At 63.3% G+C, this 27,901-nt stretch overlaps 3 protein-coding genes across 8 annotated transcripts; 1 reads left to right on the top strand and 2 right to left on the bottom strand.

The window, feature by feature from the left end:
* Positions 1–234: 234 nt before the first annotated feature.
* LONP1 (lon peptidase 1, mitochondrial) lies at positions 235–20,182 on the top strand. Its single transcript, XM_042977900.1, has 18 exons — positions 235–681; positions 3,304–3,392; positions 4,016–4,135; positions 5,851–6,076; positions 7,431–7,492; positions 8,047–8,176; positions 8,553–8,636; positions 9,744–9,964; positions 10,700–10,838; positions 11,668–11,846; positions 13,862–13,949; positions 14,268–14,390; positions 14,490–14,606; positions 17,115–17,255; positions 17,656–17,821; positions 18,425–18,642; positions 18,738–18,902; positions 19,816–20,182. Exons 1-18 carry the CDS (start codon positions 250–252, stop codon positions 19,990–19,992), a joined length of 2,877 nt encoding a protein of 958 aa, XP_042833834.1. The 5' UTR covers positions 235–249; the 3' UTR covers positions 19,993–20,182.
* A 70-nt stretch (positions 20,183–20,252) lies between these two features.
* On the bottom strand, positions 20,253–22,123 carry RPL36 (ribosomal protein L36). Its single transcript, XM_042977901.1, has 4 exons — positions 22,019–22,123; positions 21,749–21,843; positions 21,098–21,232; positions 20,253–20,383 (listed from the first exon to the last, which is right to left on the bottom strand). Exons 2-4 carry the CDS (start codon positions 21,839–21,841, stop codon positions 20,294–20,296), a joined length of 318 nt encoding a protein of 105 aa, XP_042833835.1. The 5' UTR covers positions 21,842–21,843; positions 22,019–22,123; the 3' UTR covers positions 20,253–20,293.
* Positions 22,124–23,265: 1,142 nt separating this feature from the next.
* Positions 23,266–27,680, bottom strand: HSD11B1L (hydroxysteroid 11-beta dehydrogenase 1 like). 6 transcript variants are annotated; one of them, XM_042977894.1, is made up of 8 exons: positions 27,573–27,643; positions 25,879–26,010; positions 25,649–25,779; positions 25,119–25,230; positions 24,698–24,789; positions 24,428–24,521; positions 24,133–24,293; positions 23,266–23,567 (listed from the first exon to the last, which is right to left on the bottom strand). In XM_042977894.1, exons 2-8 carry the CDS (start codon positions 25,949–25,951, stop codon positions 23,355–23,357), a joined length of 876 nt encoding a protein of 291 aa, XP_042833828.1. In that variant the 5' UTR covers positions 25,952–26,010; positions 27,573–27,643; the 3' UTR covers positions 23,266–23,354. The 6 variants fall into 6 exon arrangements, with proteins under 6 accessions (XP_042833828.1, XP_042833830.1, XP_042833832.1 ...); XM_042977896.1 differs by having other exon boundaries at positions 23,464–23,567; positions 24,133–24,298; XM_042977898.1 differs by having other exon boundaries at positions 23,476–24,053; positions 24,133–24,298; positions 27,573–27,680.
* Between the last annotated feature and the right edge of the window lie 221 nt (positions 27,681–27,901).

Raw genomic sequence — 27,901 nt, 5'->3', positions numbered from 1 at the left:
GTGCCAACGCCCCCCCCCGCCCCCAACTTGACCCAAAAGGGCTTTGAGCGCGTCAGCTGGGAGGCCTGGGGAGGGGAGGGAATGTAGCGGGAAGACTGGGCCCCGCCCCACGCTCCTGCAAGCCCCACCCCCGTCGCTTCTGGTTCCACGCCCCCCGCTGGCGCCCAGGCACGCGCCGGGCTTCACGTGCGCACTAGCCGGGCGAGAGGAAGTGACGCAAGTGCCGTGCGTCGCCAGGATGGCCGGGCCATGGCGGCGGGCACAGGCTACGTGCGGCTGTGGGGCGCGGCGCGGTGTTGGGCGCTGCGGCGGCCGCTGCTGGCCGCCGCCGGGGGGCGGGTTCCAACTGCGGCCGGAGCGTGGTTGCCCAGAGGCCGGCGGGCCTGCGACGCCTCGCCTCCCTGGGCGCTGTGGGGCCGGGGCCCTGTGGCCGCGAGCCAGTGGCGGGGACTTTGGGAGGCGAACAGCCGCGGCGGCGGGGGCGCATTCTCCGGCGGCGAGGATGCCCCCGAGGGCGGTGCCGAGGATGGGGCCGCGGGCGCGGGGAGCAGCTCGGGAGGCGGGGAAGGCCCCATCATAACGGCGCTGACGCCCATGACGATTCCGGACGTGTTCCCGCACTTGCCGCTCATCGCCGTCACCCGCAACCCGGTGTTCCCGCGCTTCATCAAGATTATCGAGGTAATGAGCGCCCCCGTCTTGACCTCCATTTCCCCACCTCTGCAAGCAGCGGGTTGGACCGAGGGATCCCTTAGGAGCACCTTCATGCCTCACGACTTTTCCCACGCATGAAGCTTCTTAAAAGTTCGAATTCGTGTCCTTGTCTTCTCATTAGTTTGGTGAGTTGGAGCCAGATTCCTCTCCCTTCCAGATTGAGTTTAGGATTGCCCAGTTAGAGTCCCACCCAGTCGTAGAAATCCGATGCTGGGAAAGACCGGAACTGTTCTGCGCGTTTGGGTAAATGTTTTGTAACACTCTCAGCCGGGGGGGGGGGGGAGGGTGGTTGCCACCTAGCTAGGAGCCTCTTTGGGATCAGGATTCATTCCTTTCCTAAACATTTCTTGACCGCTTACATGCCAGGTGAGGTTTTTAGGGATACAGCAGTGAATCAGACTGATAAAAATTCCTGCCTTTGGAGGTTATCCCACTAGCATGTGGGATACAAAAGGCAATAAATCAGGTTAGTAAATAAATTGTATGTCGGAAGGTAATACATATTATAGGGATAACAGAGTCAGGAATAGAGTACAGGAGATTTAGGGGGAAGGATGCTCTCAGAGGAGCGCGGCCTTGGGTTATTCGTTTAGTAGAGAGTTCTTCAGCTCCTGCCGCGTAGCTGGCACTGAGGATACAGTAACAAACAAGTCAAATACAGTCCCCGTACCTAAGGAACTTGTGTTCTGATGGAAGAGACAGCAAGCAAGATCATTTCAGACTAAGAGCCATGAGGGGTGGGGAGGCTGGACCTGGGTGATGTAACCGAAAGCAACACGAGTGCAAGGAGCTTGAGGTTTTAGAATACAAAGGACCCGAATGCCTTCTTCTCTTTTTTTTCTTTTAATGACGTGGAGATTAGAGTCTGTGGTGGAAAATGGTTATCTGTTAACTGTCCGAGCAAGGTCATGTAATGAGTCAGCCTCTGCGTTCATCTCCAACCTTTCCCTACACTCTAGTCTCTGCTAAACAAATCTCAGGACCGAAGGAGCCCCTGCCAGCTCCTCTGAGGTGTCTGAGCAGCTATTCCGAGGGCCTTCTTTGGTTTCGAGTAGTGGTTACTTGCAGACCCCAGAGCCTGTGGGTTCATATCCTGGCTCCACCATCCATAGCTCCTTCACCTTCAGAAAGCTGTTCCTCTGGGCCTCCATTTTCTCATCTGCAAAATGGGCATCATAATTGTACCTCAATTCTCAGAGCTCATGGGGGAGGGGAGTTCACCTTTGTCAGGGGTATAGCCTTCTATCTCAGTCAGAAGCTGGTGCTACTGTTTCCTGTATGGTATGCTTCTGACCTCTCAGAAGTTTGCCCTGGGGGACTTTCTCCTGTCCTCAACCCCAGCCGACCTCTGGGGCCAGGAGTGTTCACCAGGTAGGGTCCCCGCGGCCCTGCAAAGTGGCAAATGCCTCTTGTCCCCAGAGGTAGGATTCTTCCAAGAGATTCTGTTTGCCCCGCCCCGGAGTTAGCCAGGAGGGTTAAATGAATTGCTGTGGAAAGCCTGAGGCTGGCACAGGGTATGCCCTGTATTTCTGTCGTTGTTACCTGGTCAGTGATGGGACAGGGGCTGAAAGGCAGCAGCTTTTAGCAGAGGACAAACTGGAGAAACTTGCATGGGACCGAGTCGGCAAAGCTCCATCTACTCTTGTTTTTGCGGTTGACCCTGTCTGTGGCTAATTTGCCCCAGTCGTGTGTCCCCTCGGTATAGATCGGTGGCTCTTAAGTGTCGGTGGGCCATGTACCCCTCCTGGCTGTCCTGGACCTTTTCCCTGGGAAAGGTGCATCTGTGAGGTGAGGAATTCCTGAACCGTAAGAGTCCCTGTTAAGGGATGAGTTAAAGCACTGTTCCCAGAGTGTGGTGCCTAGACCGGCCACATGAGCATCACCTGAGAGCTTGTTTGAAGTGCAGATTGTCAGGCCTACTCCAGGCCTCCTCAAGAAACTTCAGGGCTGGGGCTCAGCCGTCTGTCTGAACAAGTCCTCCAGGGAATTCCAGTGCAGGCTGAAGCTTGAGGGCCCTTAAGTGTCACTGTAATCTGGTGTGGGGTCTAACGTCTGCTGGATGGAAATCAGTTGAGCCTTACAGATGTCTGTGCTCCTGCCCCATCAGATGTTTCCTAGAAGACGTTAGCCCTCTCCCTGCCATTGAAATGACATCAAGATAATGTCTTGTCATCCTGGAGCTTTCAGTCGTTGATGAAGAGGGTACAGATGGGATTGGGAAATCCTTTCAGTGGAAATTGGAGGAAGTTACCAGCCTGTGGGATGGGCCACGTTTGAATTATGCGCGTTCAGTGTTGATTTTCTGTCATTGATAAAATCATAATAGTCTAGACATTTTACCCCTGAAACAACTCTTGAAATAGAATGTTAAATCACTTTTTTGGTTCTCACCATTGGTCGGTCTACTTTGACTTTTCTTTAGAAAGCAGCGGAAACCACTGAGGAATGCAGCCCTGCCAATCTGTCCCACGCGCCTTTGTGTGTTTGGTTTTTAGCATATCCCCGAGAATGATAGAGAAAACGCTAGAGCTGCTGTCCAAATGTCAGCTAGGAAACCTGCATTTCACTTTGGGGTCATTGTCATGCTAGGTTAAAAATAAGAAGTTGGTTGAGCTGCTAAGAAGGAAGGTCCGTCTTGCCCAGCCGTATGCCGGCGTCTTTCTAAAGAGAGATGACAAGTAAGTGTAACTTTTCCTTCACTCCTTCGTTGAAGTTGCCCTGGAGTGTAGCTCACCACAAATCCTGCTCCCTAGAGTAGCCGGACCTCTGACCTTTGAGCTGCCGAGCATAAGGCTGAGAGCCAAGCATACTTTGTAGTCTAGGCTGAAGACTTGGCCTCGTGCATTGTCAAGATGCGAGGCGGGGAGGGGGAGTGGATTTTGACCTCCAGGACCCTAAGTGTTAAAGACACCCGCGAGGCCGCTTCAGCGCAGGGCTAGGTGGGCAGATACCTTGACTCTCGGTGGCAGTCCGCTCCACTTCTGAGTTCGAAGGTACATTCGAAGGCTCGGTAGTGGGAGGTGTGGAATGGGATCCGTTCTGTCCGGGCCTGCCCTTCCAGCCGACCTGGCCAGGAGCTGCTCACCTGTGTTCGTCGGCAGCCGCCAGGGGCCGCCCTCGGTGAGCAGGCGCCCTGCTGGGCCCTGAGCACCTGTGGGAGCGAGGCGAGGCGGTTGCTCTCCATTTTCAGTTGAGGCTGGTAGGGGTGCCTCTCTTCTCTTCCTCCTCCCTCTCGGTCCGAGGCAGCCTGCTGAGAATCAGAGGGCCCGTGCCGACGCTCCTTTGTGTCCCTGTCCTTTAGCAACGAGTCGGACGTGGTCGAGAGCCTGGATGAAGTCTACCACACGGGGACGTTTGTCCAGATCCACGAGATGCAGGACCTCGGGGACAAGCTGCGCATGATCGTCATGGGACACAGAAGGTGCGGGGCCCCGAGTGCGTGCGATGGGGCAGGAAGAGAGGCCCCGAGTGCCCCCAGGTGCCAGCACGGACCACCCTTCTTGCTCAGCCCTGTCGCCTTGCCACGGCAGGGACAGGGCCAAAGCTGGAGGTGGCCGAGATGGATCACTTCTGGATCCCTCCCTCCTCGGAGTCCCCTTGTTGGAGTGGCAGCGTGGGTGATCGGTGACAACCTGTATCTTTCATGCACGTTATTCACAAAAGCATCCCGGGTGCAGACAGCAAGTTGTCTGGGTGTGTCTGGGTGTTAGATGTTCCCAGTTGGGGCTCCTTCTCCTCCGGTGCCCTGACTGCGTCAGCCAGCAGGTCCTGCTGGATATCCAGCCTAGCACTGTCGTATTTCACTCGAGCAGACACCTTCCCTTCTCGGGCGGTGTGGTTTCCACCTCCACTCTGCTGAAGGGCCGCTCACAGCGGTGAGCCCAGCTTAAATCCTTGTTCGGCCACAGCTGATTGTGAAAAATGTGCCGGCTCGGCTGGGTGGACGCTGTCCAGTTTTCACATGTGCGCCAAGGAGCATCGGTCCTCAAGGTGCTCGTCAGGAGCGTCACGGTCACATCCACGTGGGAAACACTTCTGAGTCCTGCGCCATTATGTAGTAAATGTTGCAAATAGCCCCTCATGGAAGGTGCTCGGCCTTTGTCGAAGCGAGAGTTCCCGGTTCTTTTCTCTCCCAGAGCCTTGTCTGGGGTCGGCAAGGCAGCACCCCAGAACACACTCGGGGAAGCGGGGTGCTCCACGCACTGATTCTGTGAAAGGTCCCACTGGCATTCCCACCGCACGGAGCCCCACACCCGTTTTCATCTGCTCATGTTAGAGGCTGTTTTCGGGAAAGTGGCTGCCGCTGTCTCCTGGGGAGATTCGTGGGGGGAGGGGAGGGGAATGCAACCAAAATGAATAAAAACTGGGGTGGCTGCTGAGTGCCGTCCTCACCTACAAGGCGCCTTATGGAGTGGGTCCCGCGGGCTCCAGAGGCAGCTCTGTGCAACTTGCTGATGTCAGCCGGGGGTGGGGTCCGCGCCCGCCAGCTCCCAGGCCCGCCCTCTGGGGAAGGTGGCGTGTGTGACAGGAGAGGGCCCAGAGGTGGAAGGGCACGTTTGCATTCAATGTGTCACTCGACCCCTGGGGCCTGGTATCTGCTGGGCACCTGGGTGTGGGCAGAAAGAGGCCAGCACCCCCTTCTCCCCAGCAGGGAGGGCATGAGCATCCAAACAGGTCACGGCCTGAGTTCTGATGGCGGTGGGTGCTTTCGGGGGAAGCGAAGACGGACGGGGTGACGGTAGGCAGGCACAGATGGGGGACAGACCACACGTGGAGTGGTCAGGGAGGGCTCCGGCCGAGGTGCCCTCGAATCGAGGCCCGAACCGCACGAAGGAACACCGTACGGTGACCTTGGGGCCGAGGGAGGGCAGGCGGAGTCCCGGAGGTCCTGCTTGGTTGAGCTGACGGCTTGAGGTGAGCCCCAGAGCCGGTCACCGCTGGCTCACCCGTCACCTGTTCGTGGAGGACAGCAGGGTGTTGGCGTGCGCGCGGATTGGGCGGGTCAGCTGGAGGCCCGCGGTGTCGGGGGTGGGGGGGCGCCGTGCCGGTCTCGGGGTTCTGAGACACCGGCTTGGTCCCCGGCTTGGCCCTGTACCCACCCCGGCAGCTTCACCCCGGCCCCGTTTCTGTCTGCAGGATTCACATCAGCAGACAGCTGGAGGTGGCCGAGGCCGAGGCCGAAAACAAGCAGAAGCCCCGCAGGAAGCCGAAACGCAGCGAGAAGGAGGCGGAGGAGGGCCTGAGCTCCGGGCACCCGACGGAGGTGATGGTGGAGCCCGCCTCGGCTCCCCCCGGCGAGGTGCTCATGGTGGAGGTGGAGAATGTCGTCCACGAGGACTTCCAGGTCACGGAAGAAGTGAAGGTACGGCGGGCAGCTGCCCAGGGAGCTCCCCTGAGCGGGGTGGGTGTTCGTCGACGCTCCAGCCTGTCGCGGCCGTCGGGTTGTTGCGGGATGCAAAATGTACTCCCCCGCAGAAGTGCTAGGAGGGACTGGCATCCAGAAGGCAAAGGAGATGCGCTGGGGCCCTTAGCGGCTCATGAAGGCGGCAGGATTTGAACCTGGGGCCGGCCCCAGCCGTGTCTGCTGCGCGGGAGCCCTCAGCCTTGCTTTCCGTACTGGCTCCTTCCCCTGAAGCCCGGGGTGCTGGGGAGGGAAGCAGGGCCCACCCGCCATTCCCCGTGGCTTCGAGACGGGAGAGCCGCAGCCTTCTGGCCACCTTGACCCCCGGCACAGGCCTGCCAGCAGCGAGCCAGCTGTCAGGGTGGCAGAACGTGTCCTTCCACCTGTTCTTCTGGCGCGTTAGAGGCAGGGTGACCCCCGCCAGTGGGTGGGGACGAACAAGAAAAGCTTACATGCGCGTGGTCTCCCCGAGAACACGGCGTGCGCAGCCGACGGCCTCGGTCTCAGCCTGCAGCGCGGTGTTGAACAGAGTTCTGGGGGGACCTCTGGCCTTGGTGGGAAGGGGTCCTGCAGTCTGTTGGTGACGCCTGCCCCCGGTACCGGGAGGGGCTGCATTTGCTGTTGTCACACCCACGAGCCACACGGGGGCCCTCGGAGCAGTGTTGTCCCGTCCTGGAGAGCTCCCCGTGGTGGTGCAAATGTTCTCTGGCTCCACGCCGTTGGCCCCGTGGTTGGAAGGAAACGTCCAGTCCCGTGTGGCGCTAATTTACTTGAGTGCGAGTAGCTGCCGCCGCTTGCTAGACTGACAGCACAGCTCCGAGTTTCCTACAAGGGTCGTGTGGTGGGAGAGAGACGGGGCCAAAGTCAAAGATGCTGCGGGGGACAGATCAGGGAGACTTGACGGGGCTGCAGGCACCGTGGGCCTCTAGCTGCCTTCTGCAGGTCCTTTCTGGAAGGTCAGCTTGCTAGGGGCCACGTGCTTGTGGTGAAGGGACGCGGCCGCTCTCGGTGCCCACCGGTGCCTTCGCTGGGGTGTGGCGTGCTGGGAACCATGCCTTCTGGAAATGATGAGGTTCTGGGCGTTATACCTTAGACTGTCCCATCGTGTCCACCGCAGGGGGGATCCTCTGCCTCGGGGAGCCTGGGGCGAGGTGCTGGGAGGGGGCAGGTGTTGGTTTTCGTTTCTCCTGCCCGGGTCCTGAGTCCCTGGGACTTGGATTCAGGCCGTGCGCCTGGGCACCCGAGGCCATCCTTGGCCTGGGCCACAGCCCCTGCTGGCCCCAGGACCGACGGCAGCCCCCCCCCCGTTTGCCAGGCCCTGACCGCCGAGATTGTGAAGACCATCCGGGACATCATTGCCTTGAACCCGCTCTACAGGTTGGTCTCCGGCCCCCCTGTGCCGTCTGAGTGTACGGCCGACCGTCCCCCATCCCTGGGGCCGGGCTGGGGTCGCCTGCCTCTTTGTGCCGCTGGGTTGGCGGGAAGCTTTCTCAGAGCGTCGTCCTGACAGAGAACCTTGCTGGCGCGGGGGTTCGTGGCCCAGGGCCCGGCCCTGCGTGAGGAGATCCTGCTTCCCCTGCGGCAAGGGGGCCCTGGCGGGGGGAGTGGGGTGGCCTACCCAGTCCGGGGCCTTTGCCTCCTTCGTGCTGACGAGGGCTTGGGTTCGGTCAGAAGCCTTTTCGTCCTCAGCTGCGGCTGGAGAGAATCTCATGGCGGGCCGGGGGCGGGGGGGGGGGAGGGGTGCACCACACAGCTGCTGGAGGGGCTCGTGTCTGGGCACGGGGACGTTAGTCTCTCGGCTCTGGGACGGGTGGCCTCGCTCGCCCTGCCGCCCGGCTCTCGGCATCCCGGGGCCTTGCCCCGTGCTGCCGGGGAGAGGGCATGCGGGCCACCGGCTGCAGCGGTCCCCGCGGGGCCTCTGTCCCCTCCAGAGAGTCTGTGCTGCAGATGATGCAGGCGGGCCAGAGGGTGGTGGACAACCCCATCTACCTGAGCGACATGGGAGCCGCGCTGACCGGAGCCGAGTCGCACGAGCTGCAGGACGTCCTGGAGGAGACCAACGTGAGTGCGCCCTGGTCCCCCGGGCCCGGCTGCTTGTCCGCGGCTCCGCTCTCCGATTTCGCGTCCCCTCTGCACGGGTCCCCGTTCTCGCGTGGCTGCTTGGCGGCCCTGCGGGCGGTGCCTTGTGTTCACCGGGTGGCGTGCTCGGCTCGCCGCCAGTCTTTGGCCGCTACGAACGTTCCGGACCCCAGCTCGCGGGCCTGCAGGAGTTCACCTGTAGGAGGTGTTCGCGGAACTGGGCACGTTAGGTCCGAGGGCGCGCGCCTCCGGTGGGTCCGCCCTGTGGGCGCCCCGTCTGCGAGGTGCCTGCCCCCCCACCCTCAGCGGGCCCAGAGGCGGCTTCTGACCGTCGCCCGCGTCTTCCCTTTCTCGGCAGATCCCCAAGCGGCTGTATAAGGCCCTCTCCCTCCTCAAGAAGGAGTTTGAGCTGAGCAAGCTGCAGCAGCGCCTGGGGCGCGAGGTGAGCCCGGGCTGCCGACGCGCCTCTGCGGGGAGGGCGGCGGCGTGCGGGGCGGCCGCCGGTTCGGGAGGCTCTGCGCGCCAAACCCTGAGGCCGGTCCTGGCAGCTGAGCCCGGAGCCTGTGGTCTCGGGACGCCCCCCGTCGGGACAGAGCCCCGCGGAGATGCTGGGAATGGGGAACCGGCCCGGGAGAGGTTGAAAATCGGTTTCCCCACGACTCTGCGTTTTGCGGCTCACCTTCCCGATTGCGGGCGAATCTGTGGGCTGCCTGGATTTTCAGTTGCTCGCCATTCACAGTTGAGTGACTTTTTTCACTCAGTTTTATTTGAGGAAAACCTTCCACGTCACATCTGTAACTGGGAAATTTTTTAACCCTTAGTTATCAGCACGAGGTAATTCTTTTTTACGTATACGCCTATTTATTTAAGCAGTCTCTACCCCCCAGGGTGGGTCTTGAACTCATGACCCTGAGATCAAGAGTTGCATGCTCTTCTGACTAAGCGCACCAGGCACCCCACGAGGCAGTTGGGTGTGTTTTTTTCTTTAATGTTTTTTGCTTATTTTCGAGAGAGAGAATGAGCACGAGTACGGAAGGGTCAGAGAGAGAGAGACACGGAATCGGTGGCAGGCTCCAGGCTCTGAGCTGTCAGCACAGAGCCCGACGCGGGGCTCGAACTCACGGACCGTGAGATCATGACCTGAGCCGAAGTCGGCTGCTTCGCTGACGGCGCCCCCCCCGGGCGCCGCCCCTGCCCCCCACGAGGCAGTTCTGAACGCATCCCCCAACGGGACGCAGGGGTGGGGGCTGTAGGCGGCGCTGGGGCCCGGCCCGGCCTCCGAGCCCTCGCCTGCTGCCCTGTCCGTCCAGAGGAGCTCCGTGCCCGTGGGAGGCGCGCTGGGGTCACGGTCGGGATCAAAGAGCAAATCGCTTGCTCATCCGGCACCGAGAGAGACTAGGTTCGGGGTGGGGGGAGCTGGAGGCGGCCTCGGGGACTCTCCTCCTCCCGTGTCTCGAGGGAGCAGCGGCCCCGCCCCGGCCCGTGTGGGTCTGCAGACCTGCCCGCGGTCCCTGCCGTGCGCTGTGACCGCAGCCTCTGGGCGCTATAGGTGGAAGAGAAAATCAAGCAGACGCACCGCAGGTACCTCCTGCAAGAGCAGCTGAGGATCATCAAGAAGGAGCTGGGCCTGGAGAAGGAGGACAAGGACGCCATCGAGGAGAAGCTCCGCGAACGGCTGAAGGAGCTCGTGGTCCCCAAGCACGTCATGGCCGTGGTGGACGAGGAGCTGAGCAAGCTGGGCCTGCTGGACAACCACTCCTCCGAGTTCAAGTGAGCGCGCTGGGGGCCGTGCTCCACGTGCCCTCCGCCCTCAGGGGCGGCCCCTTCTCGCCCCTCCGCCCAGACCCAGAGGCCGGGAGGTCGGGTCCCTCGGGCGCACTCTGGCTACGGTGGGCGCCCGAGGGACGCTTGACGCATGACGGCCCTGTCTGGGTGCCCCTGGGCGGAACACACTTCTTTGTCTCTCCGTCTCCCGGCTGGAGAATTTGAGGTTCAGAGAAGTCGGCGAGCGGGGCCTCTGAGCCGGTAGACGGGGACGGGGATTTGAACCCTGGGGTGTCGGCCCAAAGCGGTGCTTGCTTGCGGCCCCTCTTTGGCATTTCTCCGAGGGCCTGGAGGTCCGCGCGTCTTCCTGGGGGCTCGGCCTTGTCCGGTGGGCACACGGCTCCCAGCCTGGGGGTCTCTCATCGCCGCGCTGACCTGCCACCGGCCGGGCCCGTTTCCCGCTTGCTCTGGGTGAGGTTGTCTCGCGTTTACCGCTGCCGCCTCCGCGGTACAGGCTTCTGACCAGTCCCCGTGCGCGCCCCGTCTGGCTCGGGAAACGGGCCAAGCGCTTGTCCTGGGAACTGTGCCGGGGCCCACAGTGTGGCCTCTGCCCGCACGGCCTTCCCAGGCGGTCGGCGGCCCTTCCGGCTGAGGTGCTCGGTGTGGTCCGCGCAGCGGGTTCCGCGGGCGCTGGCGATGTGGATTTGCCACGCTCACCGGCCCCGGTCTGTCCCGTGGCAGCGTCACTCGGAACTACCTGGACTGGCTGACGTCCATCCCGTGGGGCAAGCACAGCGACGAGAATCTGGACTTGGCCCAGGCCCAGGCGGTGCTGGAGGAGGATCACTACGGGATGGAAGACGTCAAGAAGCGCATCCTCGTGAGGCCCCCCGCACCCCCCCCCCCCGCTTCCCAGGCCGCCCCCCCCCCCCCGCCCCCATCCCGGTGATGCCCCCCGCACCACCCTGCTTCCCGGGCCACCCCCCGCCCCCATCCCGGTGATGCCCCCCCCCCCCCCCGCTTCCCAGGCCACCCCCCCGCCCCCATCCCGGTGATGCCCCCCGCACCACCCTGCTTCCCAGGCCACCCCCCCCGTCCCCCTGCCCCCATCCCGGTGATGCCCCCCCCCGCACCACCCTGCTTCCCAGGCCACCCCCCGCCCCCATCCCGGTGATGCCCCCCCCCCCCCCCCCCCGCTTCCCGGGCCACCCCCCACCCCCATCCCAGTGACGGACCCCCCGTACCCCCCCCCCCCCCACTTCCCAGGCCACCCCCCCCAACCCCATCCCCGTGAGGAAGGAGAGGTGGAGGGCTCCAGCTAGAGGCGGCAAGGGCAGTCTGGGCCAGGCTCCCTGCTCCAGGGGCCTCCGGTTTCTGAGGGGGACAAGAGTGCCTGAGATGACAGACGGACCTGGCCCCAGGGCCAGTAGGCTGTGGCTGGGGCAGAGAGAGGATCGGGACGGTCCAGGATGTGGGAGGAAGGGGACACACTAGCCGGGCCTGGTGCCGTGTCCCCCACGGTCGGTCCCTGCCCTCCCCGGGCCATGTGACCCTTCAGTCAGCTCGGCCCCTCTGGGATACGCCTTGTCCCTTCCGCGGCCCCCGGAACCCTGCAAGGCGGCGTGATGGTGCTGAGGCCCACGTCAGGCGGGGCCCCTTGCTCTGCAGAGAGGGCGGCGAGCCTCACGGGAGCCCACCTCTGCCCGCAGGAGTTCATCGCCGTCAGCCAGCTCCGAGGCTCCACCCAGGGCAAGATCCTCTGCTTCTACGGTCCGCCCGGCGTGGGCAAGACCAGCATCGCCCGCTCCATCGCCCGTGCCCTGAACCGCGAGTACTTCCGCTTCAGCGTGGGCGGCATGACCGACGTGGCCGAGATCAAAGGGCACAGGTAGGCCCGGCCTCCTGTCGGGCTTCGTTCCCCCGCCCCGGCTCTCTTCCCGTGTGTTAGAGGGGGTGTCAGCGGTGAGCAGGGCCCTGTGCTTGCGCTGCGGTAACGTGACCGAGTGCAGCCGCTCGAACGTGGGCCCAAAGCCTTCGCCTTCAGCACCGGGAGGGCGGACCACCCCCAGCGTTTGTTCGCCAGGTCGTGGACAGATATCCCGGTGGATCCAGCTCCCGTCCGCGCACTCAGTGCCCCCAGTGCTGCGGCCAGAGTTCCGGGGCTGCGTGCTCAGCCCCAGGACCAGGGACTGTGGGCCAGGGCGAGGGGCGAGATGGTCTCCCCAGCGAGGACGGGGCGGCACGCCGGTGAGGTCTCGGCACGGCTCTTGGTTCTTTGCTCCCTCATCCTGGGTCCGGGGTGTCAGAACTGCCCGGCTGTGTGCATGGCACCTTCCGTCAGGGCGGTCAGGATGTCGTGTCCTCCCGGGGCCTCCCGCCACGCCAGCCCCTGCTGAGGGTGGTTCTCGGAGCAGTTTCTTTAGGGAGACACAGGCGTAACAGGTGTACGAGTATCTCGGGAGCTCCAGGAGTTCAGAGAAGGCATCCGGAGTCTGGCAGGGCCTTGGGGGACGGGAGTGGATGAGGCCTTCACGGTGCTGGGTGAGGAGTCAGTGGGAGCCTGTGGTGCAAGGGCGCCCGGGAGGCGTGGGGCCTTTGGGCCTGCCCCAAAGGCAGAGGGGCGGCTGTGCCGGCTCTTGGCTCGGGACTGGAGTCTGAGCTGGGTTGGGGAGGCAGAGGCAGGCCCTGGTGGCCCCTTGGCCCCTGGTTCAGAAGGCCCAAGAGTGTGGACAAGGACCACTCACCCAGGCCGGGAAGGGGCCTTGGCTGAGGTTTCAAACAAGTATAGGTCTGTGACAAGTGGGGGTGAGTCACTGGGGGAAAGGGGCCCAGGAGGGCAGGCAGGTGTTCTCTATTGGTGTCCGTCTGGGATCCCCAAACAAGGATGAGGAAGGAAACTTCTGCTGCTGTCCTTTAGTAACAGCAGCAACATTTTCTCTGTCCACAGCTCTCCAGGGCTCCCTCGTCTCTCAGGGTAAAAGCCCAGATCCACACTGAGGCCTGGAAGGCCTAGCACACCCTGCCCTGTTTGTTCCCTTCTCTCTCTCCCCCTCACTCACTCTACTCTGGAAGCCACGTGGGCTTCCAGCACTCTGGGCCTGGGCCTGGTCCTGCCCCAGGACCTTTGCACAGGCTGTTTTCTTGCCCAGAAAACTTCCTTCGAATACCCACACAGTTTGCCTCTTCACTTATTTTGCTCTGGGCGTCTCCCCGAAGCGTCCTTTATCCCCGTCTTAGAGTAGTGTGCCTCTGAGATGGCATTGCAGGACCCCCATCCTTCTGTTGTCTTTGTAGCGTGGAAAAAGTTTCCCTACCTCGTGATTTCCTCCTCTACCTGGCCATCTGTCTTCCCTGCTGGGCCTTAACCTCCCAGACACAGGGCTCGTGTCTGCTTTATGCTCTGTGAGTGCCAGACACCTGCAGCTGAGCCGGGACAGTGGAGCAAGTAGATGGTCAAGAAACACCCAGCAAGCGCCAGCTGGGGCCGGGCCCCGGGCGCCGTGGCCCCGAGGCCTGGGAGGCCATGCTGTGCCTGCCATTGGGGAGGACCTGGGAGGCGGGTCGTTCGCTGCCGGCACCTGGCTGCTCTTGACCTTCCCTGCTCTGTGAGGTGGGCGCCGTGGGCTGGGTTTCACCGTCTGGATAGGAGGTGCTGGCTGGGGGGATGGCCCTGAGAGGGACCCGGTTTCAAGTCTGTGTCTGTGCCTCGAGTCGGGGGCGGGGCGGCCTTCCCATTGCTGGGGCGAACAGGTGGTTGGGGTGACCGTGCTCTGCCTCCGCTGCGGCCCCTGGAGGGCACCTGGCTCGCCGAGGTCCTGTCCGTGAGCTGGGCCTGCGGGTGCCGGCGTGACCAGCCCCAGGCAGGTGAGGTGCCATCCGTTCCTGCTGTGCCCTGCCCCCCAGGCGGACGTATGTGGGCGCCATGCCGGGAAAGATCATCCAGTGCCTGAAGAAGACCAAGACGGAGAACCCCTTGATCCTGATAGACGAGGTGCGCACGGACGGAGGGCGGGGCACGGGGCCGGGCTCAGAGCTGACAGGGCAGCGCGGCCTCCGTTCCCGGTGCCCTTCCCCAGACGCCGTCCCTCGGGCCGTCCTGGGCCAGAGCTCCGGGCAGTGCTGACCGGGTGGGGGGGTGTCCCCGATCGAGCCTCGGGGGAACCCTTCTGCTTCCGCTCCGGGCCGGCCCCGTCCCTGCCCCTGGGCGCAGTCCGGTCCCACTGGCGCCCTCCCGGCAGCGGCGTCTGGTCAGGAGACACGGGGAGCCGGGCGAGGGGCCGAAGCCGTCTGCCGTCTGCCGTCCCTTCAGGTGGACAAGATCGGCCGGGGCTACCAGGGGGACCCCTCGTCGGCACTGCTGGAGCTGCTGGACCCTGAGCAGAACGCCAACTTCCTGGATCACTACCTGGACGTGCCCGTGGACTTGTCCAAGGTGTGCGTCCTGCACGGGGCCTGGGCCCGGGGGGGGGGGGGGGGGGGGGGGGGGGGCGGCAGGCGCCAATCCTCCAGCACCTCCCTGCCGCCTCCCCAGGTGCTGTTCATCTGCACGGCCAACGTCACGGAGACCATTCCAGAGCCGCTGAGGGACCGGATGGAGATGATCAACGTGTCTGGCTACGTGGCCCAGGAGAAGCTCGCCATCGCAGAGGTGAGGCCGGGACCCCCCGCCCAGCCCCGGACCAAAGCGGCCAGCCCCGCTAAGTGCCCGCCACCTAACCAGAGGGGGGCGGACAGCCCACGGTGGCCCTGCTCGGAGAGGGGGTGGCCGGGGTCTGCCCGCCTGTGCAGTGAGGTATCGCCGAGAGCAAGGCGGGGCCTGCTGTGAACCGTGCAACGGCACAGCTCTGACGCCAACGCGGCATTTCCCTGCGCCACCCCATCTTCCGGTGGGGTGTCCGGCAACTCCCGTCAGAATCTGGTCCTGCCTGGGGCTCGGGTCAGACCCCGCAGGGGAAGGGCTCGGTGCCTCGGACTGCCCACTCACATGCCAGTTGCACGTTCCAGGTCTTTCTTCTGGCCAGCTGGCTGTAAATCTGGAGTTCCCACGGCCTGCTCTTTGGGTTTGAGGATTTGCTAGGACAGCTCACAGAACCCCGGAAAGGTTTACTTAGGTACCGGGTTATTGTAAAGGGTACACCCAGGGAACCGCCAAAAAGGATCTCTCGAGCCAAGTAGGGGGCAGGGGCTTCTGTGCCCTCCCTGGGAGTGCCACCCTCCCAGCACCACCCAGTGAGTCCGAATTCACCCGGCTCCCTTGTCTAGAGTATTTACGGAGGCTGTTTTAGGTGCATCAAGTGAATCATGAGTCACTGGTGACGGCCTCTACTTGCAGCCCCTCCCCTCTCCCTGGGGGTCAGGGGTGAGGCTGAAAGTCCCATCCCTCTACCCCCATGGTTGGGTCCTCTGGCCCTCAGCAGGGGCCACCTCACTGGCACAAGCTCGGGTGTGGCGGAAAGGGGCTTCTAGATCCCAACAGCTGTCCTTCTCACCCTGTCACTCAGAAAACGACAGGGTGTGGGAAGCTCTTATATCAGGACCTGGGGTCAAAGACCAAGGACAGACTTCTTCTTTTAAAAATTTTTTAAGGTCTGTTTATTTTGAGAGACACCCAAGTGTGAGCAGGGGGAGGGGGGCGGAGAGAGGGAGAGAGAATCCTAAGCAGGCTCCACACTGGCAGCGCAGAGCCCGACGTGGGGCTTGAACGCCTAAACCGCCAGATCGTGACCTGAGCCGAAACCAGGAGTCGGACGCTTCACCGGCTGAGCCACCCGGGCGCCCCCAGATTTCTCCTCATACCCCACTGTCTCGGGCCCCAGAACAGGAATAAGGGAAAGACAGCCCGTGAGCACAGCGTTGGGGAGAACACAGTCTCTGGGGCTTTCAGGGCGCGGGGGACCCGTGCACCGTCGGGGGCTGTGTGCTCAGCTCTGTTAGCAAACTCCCCCGTGAGCGTGCTGCTGCCTCGTCCCGCAGCGCGTCTGTCCCCGGTGCGGGCTCTGGGCCCCTCGGCTGGCTTCCGTGGCTGCACGCTTGCAGCCGTGGGTGCGGGTGCGGGTGCGACGCTGCCGTCTTCCTGCCGGCTGGGTCAGGTTCTGTGCGTGCGTAACGCGTTTCCTAGGCCGAGGCGAGCCCAGGATCCGGGGGGCCTCTGTGCGCTTCTCAGACGTTAGCAGTCTTCCGAGGCTGGAGACTGGATTCGCACCCTTGGAGGATGTTGAGCAGAGCCGAGAGCCAGGTTTTCTTCCGGACGGGAGTCTTGGTTTCTGGCTGCGTCGTCTTTGTGGAAAGGGGTTGAGCACGTTTCTCCCTGAGTCCATCACAGCCGTCAGGGGCTGACCGTGGTCTCCTCTCCCGTGGGGTAGGAGGTGGGCAAGAGGAGCTCTTGGCTGAGGTGGTTACAGGGGTACTGGGGTCTCCGCCCGGCCAAGGAGGGGCAGGCTGGGGGGCCTGGGCCGGGGCTGCTTCTGAACCTTTAAAATGACAAGAGGAACACGGACTCCCAGAGGCTTCTGGCCAACCCACGTCAGCAGATGTACTGATGTGTGTGGTTGTGTCCCCGTGTCTCCCCTCCTGTTCCGCCAGTTGGCGCTCAGGACCGTCCCGTGACCGCTGTGTGGCGGGAGTTGGACTGGGCTGTGGGTGACATGGGAGCCCCTCGATATCCTCACTTCTGTCTGTGCTCGGGGTGGCGGCCGCTTGCCCTGACTCACGGGTCCTCAGTGTGTACGTGGGCTGAGCCCAGGGATCAGGGAGACCTTCCTGGGGGAGTGGCATCTCAGATGACATCTGGAGGAAGGGCAGGGCTGGGATCTGGGCAGAGACCTGGGAGCTTCCGGAGGAGGCGGGCTGGGCAGCTGCGGGGCTCACGTGTGGGGTCCTGGCGCCTGCCGTGCTCTCCGCCCAGACTCCCCGCCTCCCTCCCTCCTAGCGTCGCTGGCTCCTTACCCTCAGGTCTCAGCTTTGAGGTCGCCTCCCAGGGCAGCTGTCCCCCAGCCACCCACTGGGGGCCGAGAGCTCTGTGCGGGCAGGCGCTGGGCCCACCTCCGTGATCTTTGGGCAGCCTGGGGTCTTGGGAAGGCTCAGGGGTAAGCGGGGCCCACAGGAGAGGCCCTGAGGCCCTGGGGGTCTTGACGACAGCGTCCCCCCTCCTTGCCAGCGCTACCTGGTGCCTCAGGCCCGCGCCCTGTGTGGCCTGGATGAGAGCAAGGCCAAGCTGTCCCCAGAGGTGCTGACCCTCCTCATCAAGCAGTACTGCCGGGAGAGCGGCGTGCGCAACTTGCAGAAGCAGGTGGAGAAGGTGAGCCGGGCGGGCCGGCAGGGGTTGGGGGGGGGGGGGGGGGGGGAGCGGGCTCTGCGGCCTGGCCAGGCAGGTGGAGAATCGTGAGGACCGGATGCCAACCCTGAGACACGTCCTGCGTGACCCCACTCACCGGGGTCCCGTCCACAGAGACAGTAGATAGTGGGCTCCAAGGGTGGGGTGAGGCAGGGGGAGGGGAGTCACCGTTTCACGGGGACAGTCCGTCTGGGGAGATGGGAAGTTTGGAGACGGTTGCACGACCGCGTGAATGCCCTTATGCCACGGAGCTGTAAACTTCAAAGTGGCTGAAAGGTTCATTTTCTGTACTTTACCGTGATGTTAAAGATTAAAGACCAGCGGGGTGGGGGCCGCACCCACCCTGCTGCCTTTCCCCGGCCAGGTGTTACGGAAGTCTGCCTACAAGATTGTGAGTGGCGAGGCCGAGCTCGTGGAGGTGACGCCCGAGAACCTGCAGGACTTTGTGGGGAAGCCCGTGTTCACCGTGGAGCGCATGTATGATGTGACGCCCCCCGGCGTGGTCATGGGGCTGGCCTGGACCGCCATGGGTGAGCAGCCCGTGCCAGGAGGTGGCCTGGGACGGTGCGGGGCGGGGGGGGGGGGGGGGTCCTGGAGAACGTCTCACACCGGTTCCTGTGCGGTCAGCTGGCGTCCCCCCAAGATACACTGGCATTGAAGGGAGTCCCAAGGGATCAGGGGCTGATCGAGGAGGAAAAAGATGCGGCCGCCAGGTGGCAGTGTCCTCGCACAAGCTTTATTCGCATGCACGGGAGGCCCCCTCCCCTTGCTTGGGGAGTCCTGGAGATGGGGTCCCGGTGACCTTGCCCGGCCCAACAGGGAGGCTGGGGTGTGCGAGGCAGGCTCTGAACCGTGAATCAGTCTGCTTGTTTGGACCTCAGTTAAGCAGCCGCACCAGCCAAGCAGGCAAGAGGGCGAGTGGGCGGCTGTCGGCCCTTAGGCCGTAGGGCTGGTGCAGGTGCTGCATCGGATGAGCGGGCCTTGAACAGGCCCTAGGCCGGGGAGAGCTAGCGAAGGGACAGTGTTAGTGAAGGGGCATCCGCTAGGTGGCCCCACCGGTAGGGTCGGGGGAGCCACGGTCCCTAGAACCCGAGGGTCCCAGAGTTCACAGGCTCTGCGTGCTGGTCTCCCAGGAGGCTCTACGCTGTTTGTGGAGACCTCCCCTCGGCGGCCACGAGACAAGGACGGCAAGGGGGACAAGGACGGGAGCCTGGAGGTGACAGGCCAGCTGGGGGACGTGATGAAGGAGAGTGCTCGCATCGCCTACACCTTCGCCAGGGCCTTCCTGATGCAGCACGACCCGGCCAACGACTACCTGGTGACCTCCCACATCCACCTGCACGTGCCCGAGGTGAGGCTCCACCTCCCGCCTCCGGGGGCAGCCCCGCCGCCTGTGCCCCCCACCTCGTCCCGCCTGCCCACCCCCTGCCCGCACCTCCCCACCAGGGCGCCACCCCCAAGGACGGCCCGAGTGCCGGCTGCACCATCGTCACGGCGCTGCTCTCCCTCGCGACGGACCGGCCAGTTAGACCAAACCTGGCCATGACGGGCGAGGTCTCCCTCAGGGGCAAGATCTTGCCGGTGGGCGGCATCAAGGAGAAGACCATCGCGGTGAGCGTCTGCCCCACCCCGGGCAGGGCTGGCACCCTCAGGGGAGTCTGGATCGGGGGCCCTGCGCTGTGGCATCGCATACACGGAGCGAGCCTTGGGCGGGAAAGGGTGACAGCGCAGTTTACAGACCACGAGGGTGAGGCCTGGGCCCTGCTGACCCGAGTCTTGGCCGCCCCCCTTCGGTGGCACATCCCGGCCCCGGCCCCCCCCCCCCCCCCCCCCCCCCGCCGCTGCATTGCAGGTAGGATCTGCTACCCTCCGGCCTAAGCGCCCAGATGCACAGAAGGCAGGGGACATGGGCCTCTGGGGGCGGGGGTGGAGGGGTCTGCTCCTACCAGACCCTCGGTCCGGGGCTTCCTGTGTCGGGACCCCTCCCTTCCCCACCTTGACCCTACCCCCCACCTGCCTACAAGGCAGGGTGCCCACAGATGGGGACGGACAGCCATCTCAGGCAGGGGGCTTGCGGAGGCTCTCCGGGCCTTGCCTCGCCTGTGAGCGGAATGTGCACCGTGTCCCTGGATGGAGCCTGGGACAGATGGGAACCATTGTTCTCCAAGGGCCTCATCGGGCTGAGGGGCCCTCCCAGTGAGCCAGGGCCCAGGAAAGGACGAGGGGGCAGGCCGGGATGTGCACAGGCCGGGATGTGCACTAAGCCTAGAAGTGCTTAAATGCACGTTTCTGTAAGGCTCCCGTGCCAAACCGCTAAAGGTAAAGCACTGGTGACTGTGGATTAATCCAGAAAAGTGGGGCTCTGGGAGAGCAGGTTCCTGGAACGGAGGCCAGTGACGTGGTTTGGGCTTTAGTTTCCTGATCTGTGAGCGAGCTCATGCAGTGCAGCCTGGCCGTCTGGGCCGAGCCCCATCCCACTGCCCGCCCTGACCTCCCGGCCGGCCGGCGGTCCCCTCCTTCCCAGGCCAAGCGAGCCGGAGTGACCTGCATCGTCCTGCCAGCCGAGAACAAGAAGGACTTCTATGACCTGGCCGCCTTCATCACCGAGGGCCTGGAGGTCCACTTCGTGGAACACTACCGGGAGATCTTCAACATCGCCTTCCCCGAGGAGCAGGCGGAGGCCGTGGCGGTGGAGCGGTGACCGCAGCCCGGGCGCTGCTGGCACTCACGGGCCCCGTCCAGGCCAAAAACGCGCCAGGGCCGGGGACCCTGGGCAGCTGAGTCCCCAGGAGGCTCGGGAGCGGCTGGAGTCCCAAGGACCTCAATTATGGCTTAATCACAGAGTCTGACATATATGAACTATTTAATTATGATTAAAACCCTTTCCAGTACCGGCCGGCTGCTTGTGTCTGTGCGCCACGTCACCACCGCGCCCCTTCCCCCAGACCAATACGAGACCCCCAAGTTCCAAAAAGGCTTTATTACGTACAGAGGGGAGGGGCTCAGTCCTTCTTGGCTGCCGCTTTCCGCATGGCCGCCAGGACGTTGCTCAGCTCCTCTCTCTTCCTCTTGGCGCGGATGTGTGTCCCCACCTGCCGGGAAAAGAGACGGAGCGGTCAGTCTGCGCCCCAAGCCCCGGCCCTGCCGACAGTCCACCTATCCCCCCCCCCCCCACCTCTTTTTCAAAGCTATCATTAGGGGAAAACTGGGTTCTCAGATTCGAAACATTTTAAATATTTAGACACAGCGCAAGCAGGTCAGGGGCAGAGAGGCAGGCAGATCCCAGCCAGGCTGCTGCGAGCCGTCAGCACGTGGGGCTCCAACGCACCAACCAGGAGGTCATGACCCGAGCCAAAGCTGGAGGCTTTAACAGACTGCGTCACCAAGGCGACGGTGACATTCACTTATTTTGAGACAGGACAGTGCGAGCGGGAGAGGGAAGAGCGAGAATCCCAGGCAGGTTCCCTGCTCCCGGTGCAGAGCTCCACGTGGGGCTCGAACCCGTGAAGCCTGGAGATCATGGCCCGAGCCAAAACCCAGAGTCAACCCTTAACTGAATGAGCCACCCAGGCACCCCGACCGCCTTCTTTTTCCACGCTTCTTCTTGGCAGTACGCAAGCAGGGGAGGGGCAGAGAGGGGCTCGAGAGGAAGACAGCGAGCGAGATCCCTCCAATCTGACACGGGCCCCGAGCTGTCCGCGCAGAGCCGGAGGTGTCGCGGAGCTTGCACCCCCTAACCCTGAGATCACGACCCGAAGCCCCCGCTTAACCGACCGAGCCCCCCCCCAGGCGCCCCATCCACCTACCCTTTTCTTGATGAACTTGAGCGCGCGCTTGTCCTTGGAGACCTTGAGCAGCTCCATGGCTCGCCGCTCGTAGGGGGCAAAGCCACACACCTCTCGGATCATGTCCCGCACGAACTTGGTGTGCTTGGTGAGGCGCTGGGGGTTGGGGGGGGACGGCCGTCAGCGCGAGGCGCTCGCAGCCCGCGCCACGACGGAAGCGTGACTCCTCCTCACCCGCACCCCCGAGTCCCAGCCTTCTCGACAGGGCCCTCCCGCCCGGCCTTGACCTAGGCTGTTGCCTGCGCCCGGAAACCTCTGCCAGGGGGCGCGGCTGGGCACCATGGAGTCGCAGCTTAACGACGGAGCCCTTAAACCCGGGGCAGCGGAGATCACAAGCCTAACGGGGCCTCCGCTTTCCTTCCACGTTCCAGCCTCGACCCCTCGACCCAGGCCCCGTGCGCCCGGCAAACACCCGCGCGGGGCGCCTCCAGGTGTGCGGCCCGGGCGGGCGCTCCTCACGCAGGCGATTCGCACGGGTCTCCACTCGCTGCTCGGGCGAGTCTCACACCCCCGACGCCGCCCACGAGTCCCCGCCTGCGCCCCACCACGGTCGCCGGGGCCCTCCCCGCCTCCCCCCAAGAGGCTCCCCCCGACGCGCGCACCCGCACTCACCCCGCGGCGGCGGCTGTGCCTCGGCTTGCTCACGTTCTTGGTTACCTTGTGGCCCTTGTTGAGGCCCACGGCCATAGGGTAGCGCAGAGCCATGGCTGCAGACGCGGATGGGGAGGGCAAGAGATGAGTGCGGGCTCGGTCCCCGCCGCCCGGAACCCCGCGTCCCGGCTCCCCGGGGCTCGCTCGCCGCACCCAGGCGCAGCCCTGAGCCGCCCCGGGGCCCCGGAGGCCGGATGGCAACAGATCCCACACACCGAGCACCGGACTAACCTGCTGCTCCTCAATGGCTCCCGCGGCGGAAGGGCTGTAGGCCCGCGGAACTCTGGGATATCTAGCTTCCGCGGGTCGAGCGAGCCAGAGAGGCGGGAACGCCGCGCACTCCCCCTGGCGGCTGGAGGCCCTGCGGTCTCCACGAGCAGGCGCGAATCATCTCCCTGCGCATGCGCGCTTCCTCTAGCGGACCAGCGCTAGCCTTGGCCGTGGCTGCCGTGACTCCCTTCGCCGGTGGGTTGGGAGTCCGAATCCTACTTTTGCAGGCTCCTGGCTGACATCCCACCTTGGCCACTGGCTTGCTGACCCTGCGCCAGGAACTTTACCACCCGGCACCTGAATTTCTTCATTTATAAAATGAGGACAATAATAGTACCTATTCCAAACTGTTTAAGATACAATGGTACTTGGCACAAAATAAAACTTCCATAAACAGATATTGGTTTCAATCTATATGATCCTAAATTCTTAGAACTGAAGATGTGGTATAGTGCCCCCTGATGGCACTTGATATAGTTTGATGTAATTTTAGCTGGTTCCGGGACAGCAGGCAGGGTTGAAACAAACAAACAAACAAAACAAAACAAAAAAAAAATTTTTTTTTTCTGTTTTTTTATCTTTCACTTCTACTTATTCCCAAATGATGGTCCCAGTTTGGGGGTGATCTGTTTGGGGTTAACCCTTGTAACCCTTGCTCATTCTAGAGCCCTGCATAGCCAACAGCTATTGTAACATTGTATTTGTTCTACAGTCTTTATTTGTATAGTTGCTTTTTCCTTCTGCAACTGCACTAATCTATCATTTTAGGGAGAGGAGGCGTCACGTTTTCACTAACTGATATAAATACCAGTGATGTGCAGGTAGAGAATCCCAGCTCCTGCCACGGACGTCCAGCCTCTCTCTAAGCACCTTTCCTTACCTATGAAATGGGAACAGTGGCAACACCAGCTTCAGATTGTGATGATGCCATGAGATCAGCAATGCCAAGGGCTTAGAGCCTGATACACAGAGCCTGATACACATTATCATTATTGCTGTGCAAACCCTGTACTTCATGCTGCAAATACAACCTCAGTGCCAGTCACTACCCTTCCTTTCACCAGCGACTTGCTAGGCAAGGGCTACCTCTCTCTCCGCCTCCATTTCTCCCTAAAATAGGGTTGAGAAGTCTGGTCCCCATACACAAATTCCTCTTGACCCACCTGCCACCAGCAAACTGGAAGGACCAAGCAATTTGAACACACGTGTGCAAGGGTAGAAGGATTTTTATCATGAAACAGGAGGCTGGGTCCAGCCCAGAACACGTTCTTTCCCTCCTCCCCCACCTCAGAACCCATCAGCAGGTGGACAGTTTCAAGGCTGTCCCTTGCTTGGGGCAACGGTAGGGGAATGCTCCAAAACTGAGTGGAAAGAAGAGATCAGGGCTGCAGAGGATCCAGGTGGGAGACGGATAGGGTTCCCAGGGTGGCTCAGGGGTGGTGTGCCCTGTTTCACACGGCCAGGGCCGTGGCGAAAGTCGCATCACCTCTCTGAGCCTCAGTTTTCTTGTCTGCAAAATGGAAGCAGCAACCATGTCATCAGGGGTGGCCCGGAAGGCTGAGGTCATGCCTTCCAGGTCACTGACAGGGTGCCTGGCACACGATCAGCACTTGCCCACCGGGAGAGGTGACCGTGTTTCCAGGTGCTGGTAGTGTTTCTCGGTTTTCCTTTTCTGTCTTGATGACTCTGTCTTGAGCCACGGCCACCGTCTCCGAGGTGTCTCGGTTCGTGTCCCCGCTCAGGGACGGCTGGATAGAGGGTTCCCCTCTGGGAAGCTGAAGGGGTGCCACCCGCAGAAGCTCAGGCAGCAGCGGCAGCGGTGACGTTGAGCTCCTGGCGGATGAACCAGGCCCTCGGGTGCGGCAGCCATCCCCGGAGCAGACAGAGCAGGTGGAAGCGCCATGGGTAGAAGACGCCGGGGGCGCGTGTGGCGCCGCCGCGGATCACGGCCAGGGCCGCCTTGGGTCCCGGGGCCGCCTTGGCCCTCGTGACGCCCCTGGGGACAGGAGGGTGCGGTGGAAACTGCGGCTGGGCGGCCCCTCACTGCCCCTGCCCCTGATGGCCCCGGGCCTCACCTGACTCCCTCGGCGGGGGAGGCGCGATCCCGGAGGCCCAGGACACACATGGTGATGGCCACGTTCACGTCCTGCACGTCTAGCTCCCGCCGCAGAGAGCCGAAGAAGCCGTCCAGGGCGAACTTGGCTGCCGAGTACGGGCGGGAGAAGGATGTGGGCACCTGGCCTAGCAGGGCGGGAGGGCAGCAGCTGAGTGACCACCGCCGCTCCCCCTCCTCCAGGGGGCCTTCCTGCCCTGGGGCTCGGCCGCATCGAGCCCTGTGGCCTCCCGACTCTCCGCCCCGCGTGCACGCACCGAGCAGCGAGGACACGACCACCAGAGAGCCTTTGCTGTCCGTCAGGCTGGGCAGCGCCAACGAAGTCAGCTGCACGTAACTCAGAAAGTTCACCTGGAGGTGGCGACGGCGAGTCACCGAACCGCGGGGAAACTCGAGCCCGGAAGGGGCGGGGCTCTGGGGCGTGGGCGGGGCCTCGGGCGGGGGGCAGGGCCCGCGGTGGGGATTTAGGAGGGGGTGGAGTCTGGGGACCGGAGGGACGGGGCGCCGGCCGCGGAGGGGCGGAGCACCTGCATGAGCCAGCGTGTCGCCTGGACGCTCCTGGACCGCGAGCCTGCCGGGGTGGCGCCGAGGTGGTTCAGCACGAGGTAGTCCAGTCCTCCTGGCCCGGAGAGGCCCATCAGCAAGGAGCTAGTCCTTGAGGCTCCGCCCCTGGGCCCGAAGAGACCCCGCCCCTAGCGCCGTCGCCTTGAACCAGCGACGCCTCGGCCAGAGCGCCGACCCAGTGACTTCGGCCCCGGGTGGCGCCCCGCCTAATAGCAAAGAGACCGGGCCCTCCTCCCTGCATCCTGCCAGGCTTCGTCCCTGATCCTATAAGGCCCGGTCCAGAGTTCCAGCCCCTGGCCACGCCCCGGGCCCCGTAAACCTCCACCCGCCGACTACCACGGCCCCACCCCATTCGGGTCCTGCCCCGAAGGCCCCGCCCCTCACCCAGCTTGTCCAGCGCGAACTGCACCACGCGCTCGGGCACCTCAGGGGAGGCCATGTCCGCAGCGATGTAGAAGACCTTGGGAGCGCCCAGCTTCCGGCAGTTCCCTACCACCTGGGGGGGCCAGAGCTGCCCGTGGGCCCGTCCGCCCCAGCCGGCCCCCACCCCCCGCCACCCGCTAGGCCACTGGGGCCCCAGCCTAAAGCCCCCTCCCCTACTCCGAGCGTCAACACCCACCATCATTCATTCTCAATACTCAGCACAGGCTGTGGACACTACCCACCCGCCCACTGACCGAGGAACCCTCCCGGTTTTACCCCCGCTGTGTCACTGTACCAACCCAACACCATAACCCACGAGAAGGTACTTTTATTGTCTCCGGTTTGCAAATGAGGAAACTGAGGCACAGCGGTTAAACAAGTGGCCTCAGGTCACACGGGAAGCCCGGACCGTTGCAAGGATTTCAGTAGGCCCGGGCCCCGCTTTCCACCCACGCCCACCCGGCCACCAAACGGGAAATGGGATGTCTCACCTTCTGCAGGAGGGCCTCCGAGTGGGCAGTGAGCACCAGGTGGGAGCCCAGGCGGGCGTAGTGATATGCCAGTTCCTCCCCGACTCCCGCACTGGCCCCTGTCAGCAGCACGCGGGCTCCCTGGAGGCTGGCTGGCAGTGTGGGGGGGGGTGGTCAACCCTGGGGGTGCACCGGACAGCTGGCCAGATTCCTCCCTCCCCCCCTCCCCCCCCCCCCCCCCAGGCACTCACCAGGGTCAAAGTTGTCATCCCAGTAATACGAGAAGAACAGGGCTCCCAGCCCGGTGAAGAGCAGTACCTTCATGGCCCTCCCCGGGGCTGCAGGGGCTGTGGCGGGAGAGAGGGTGGCGGGCACAGGCCTGGCTGACAGCCGCACCCATTTCCCCAATGAGATTTTGTGTGAAGAGGCTCCAGGCCCTGCCCTCGCTTCTCCGTCTCCGCAGCCACCACCTGCTCCAGGTCACACGGCTACACAGCTCCCCTGCTCCAATCCCCTCGCCTCTTCTGGGCTTTCACCCTCCCCCCAGGGGCCAAATCACATCTTGCCTCGCCCTGCTCAATATCCAGGCTCCTTGAGGGTCAGAGGACCAGCCCTCTTGCTCACGCTGCCGGTTGCCACACCTGCCTCCTCACTGTTCCTCGGAAGCAGCCAGTCTCCATCCTGCCCGAGGGCCTTTGCACAGGCTGTGCCCTCTGCCCCGAATGCTCTCCCCAAATATAACCCAACGAGTTGCTCTCCCGCTTCTTTAAAGTCAGAGCAAAACTGATCTCCCCCTAGACTGTCGTGCTCCATGAGGCAGGAAAGAAACAGAAACCTGTTTCTGCTTTGTTCACTCTTGGGTCCTCAATGCCCCAAACTGTGCCAGACACTCAGTAGGTACTCAACAGGCACCAGATGGACACTGAGTGACAGGAGGAACATTGCGGGTAGGAGCTGGGGGAGCGCAGAAACATGACTCTGCCAAGGGACACCCAGAAGGAGTCTTAGGCCTGGGTTGGAGACACAAGAACCTATGCCATCAGGGTTAAGATGTGACGTCAGCTGTGGGAGTGAATTTACTCGTTCCAGGGAGAAGGTGAAAGAGAAACAGGCCAAGTGTTTAACGTTTGCTGGGGGGGCGGGGGGGGGGTGTCATGCATTTCCCCCCGGGGAAAGGCACAGGTCCATCCCATCTTGGGGTTTCAATCCTTCAAACTCAGGAGGACAAGAGAGGGGGACTTCCAGAACTGAGAAATGGTGGGGTTGGGTGTCCTCAGATCTTCACTAGATCCAGCCATCAGTCCTTTGCCCCCCCCCCAAAGTTGCAGCTGCCCCCCCCCCGGGCTCCCCCATCTTCATACGCCCTCCCTCCCCCCCCTTCAGGCAGCCAAAGGGATCTTTGTCCAAAGAAGTCTGATGTTCCCCTTCCTGCTCCAAACCCTCCTAGGGCTCACCACTGACCCCATAGAGACCAAGATCTTAACCTCAGCCCACAATGCCCAGCGGGTCGGGCCCTGGCCCGCCTGTCCATTCTCCTCTTCAACCATTCCCGTCTATGAACCTCCCTCAGTTCTCAGAAAAGTGAACTCCTCGCCCTTCCCCAGTCACGGCAGCCACCCCCCCCCTCCTCACTTCCAGGGAAAGGCTGTGAAGCGCCTCAACCTGACCCTTAACCTGACCCTCTTCCGACCCTGGCCCTGACCACAGCAGCCACGCAGGGGGAGGTGGGGTCGGGTGGATGAATGGCCGGCTGGGCGGATGGACGGACGGACGGACGGATGGATGGATGGATGGATGGATGAAGCAGTCGGCCTGCGATGGGGGACGAATAGGGGGAACCAGACGATCGCAGAACGTACTGGTCCCCTGACCTCCCTGGGCCTCAGTTTCCCCTCTGGACAAAAAGGACGCGGGCCGTGTTGCGCGCTCCCAACCTCGCACTTACCCACTCGGGCCTCAGTTTCTCCCCGCGGTGCAGAGGGGTTGGGGTCCGGGCCAGGGAACGAGGCGCGCGCCCCTCGGACCTCCCTAAGTGGTCGCGTCCGGCCGGGCCCCCGACCACTCCCCCTCCCGTAGGGCCCGAGTCACGTGACACCGAGCCCACCTCCTCAGGGGGAGGGGCCTGGCCGCGGAGACTTAGCGCCCGGGCGTTGCCGGGCAACGGCCAAGGGCCAGGCTAGCCCCCTCCCAGTCGTGGTCCTGGTCCCGCCCCCTGGGCGAAAGCCCCACCCCCGACCCAGATCACGTGGCCGAGGGCCAGCTTCCCTCACACAA

The sequence above is a fragment of the Panthera tigris genome, chromosome A2 (assembly GCF_018350195.1).
Source record: "Panthera tigris isolate Pti1 chromosome A2, P.tigris_Pti1_mat1.1, whole genome shotgun sequence".
Lineage (NCBI taxonomy): Eukaryota > Metazoa > Chordata > Mammalia > Carnivora > Felidae > Panthera > Panthera tigris.
Note: the sequence above shows the minus strand (reverse complement) of the source record. Positions and strands in the feature narration are given on the sequence as shown.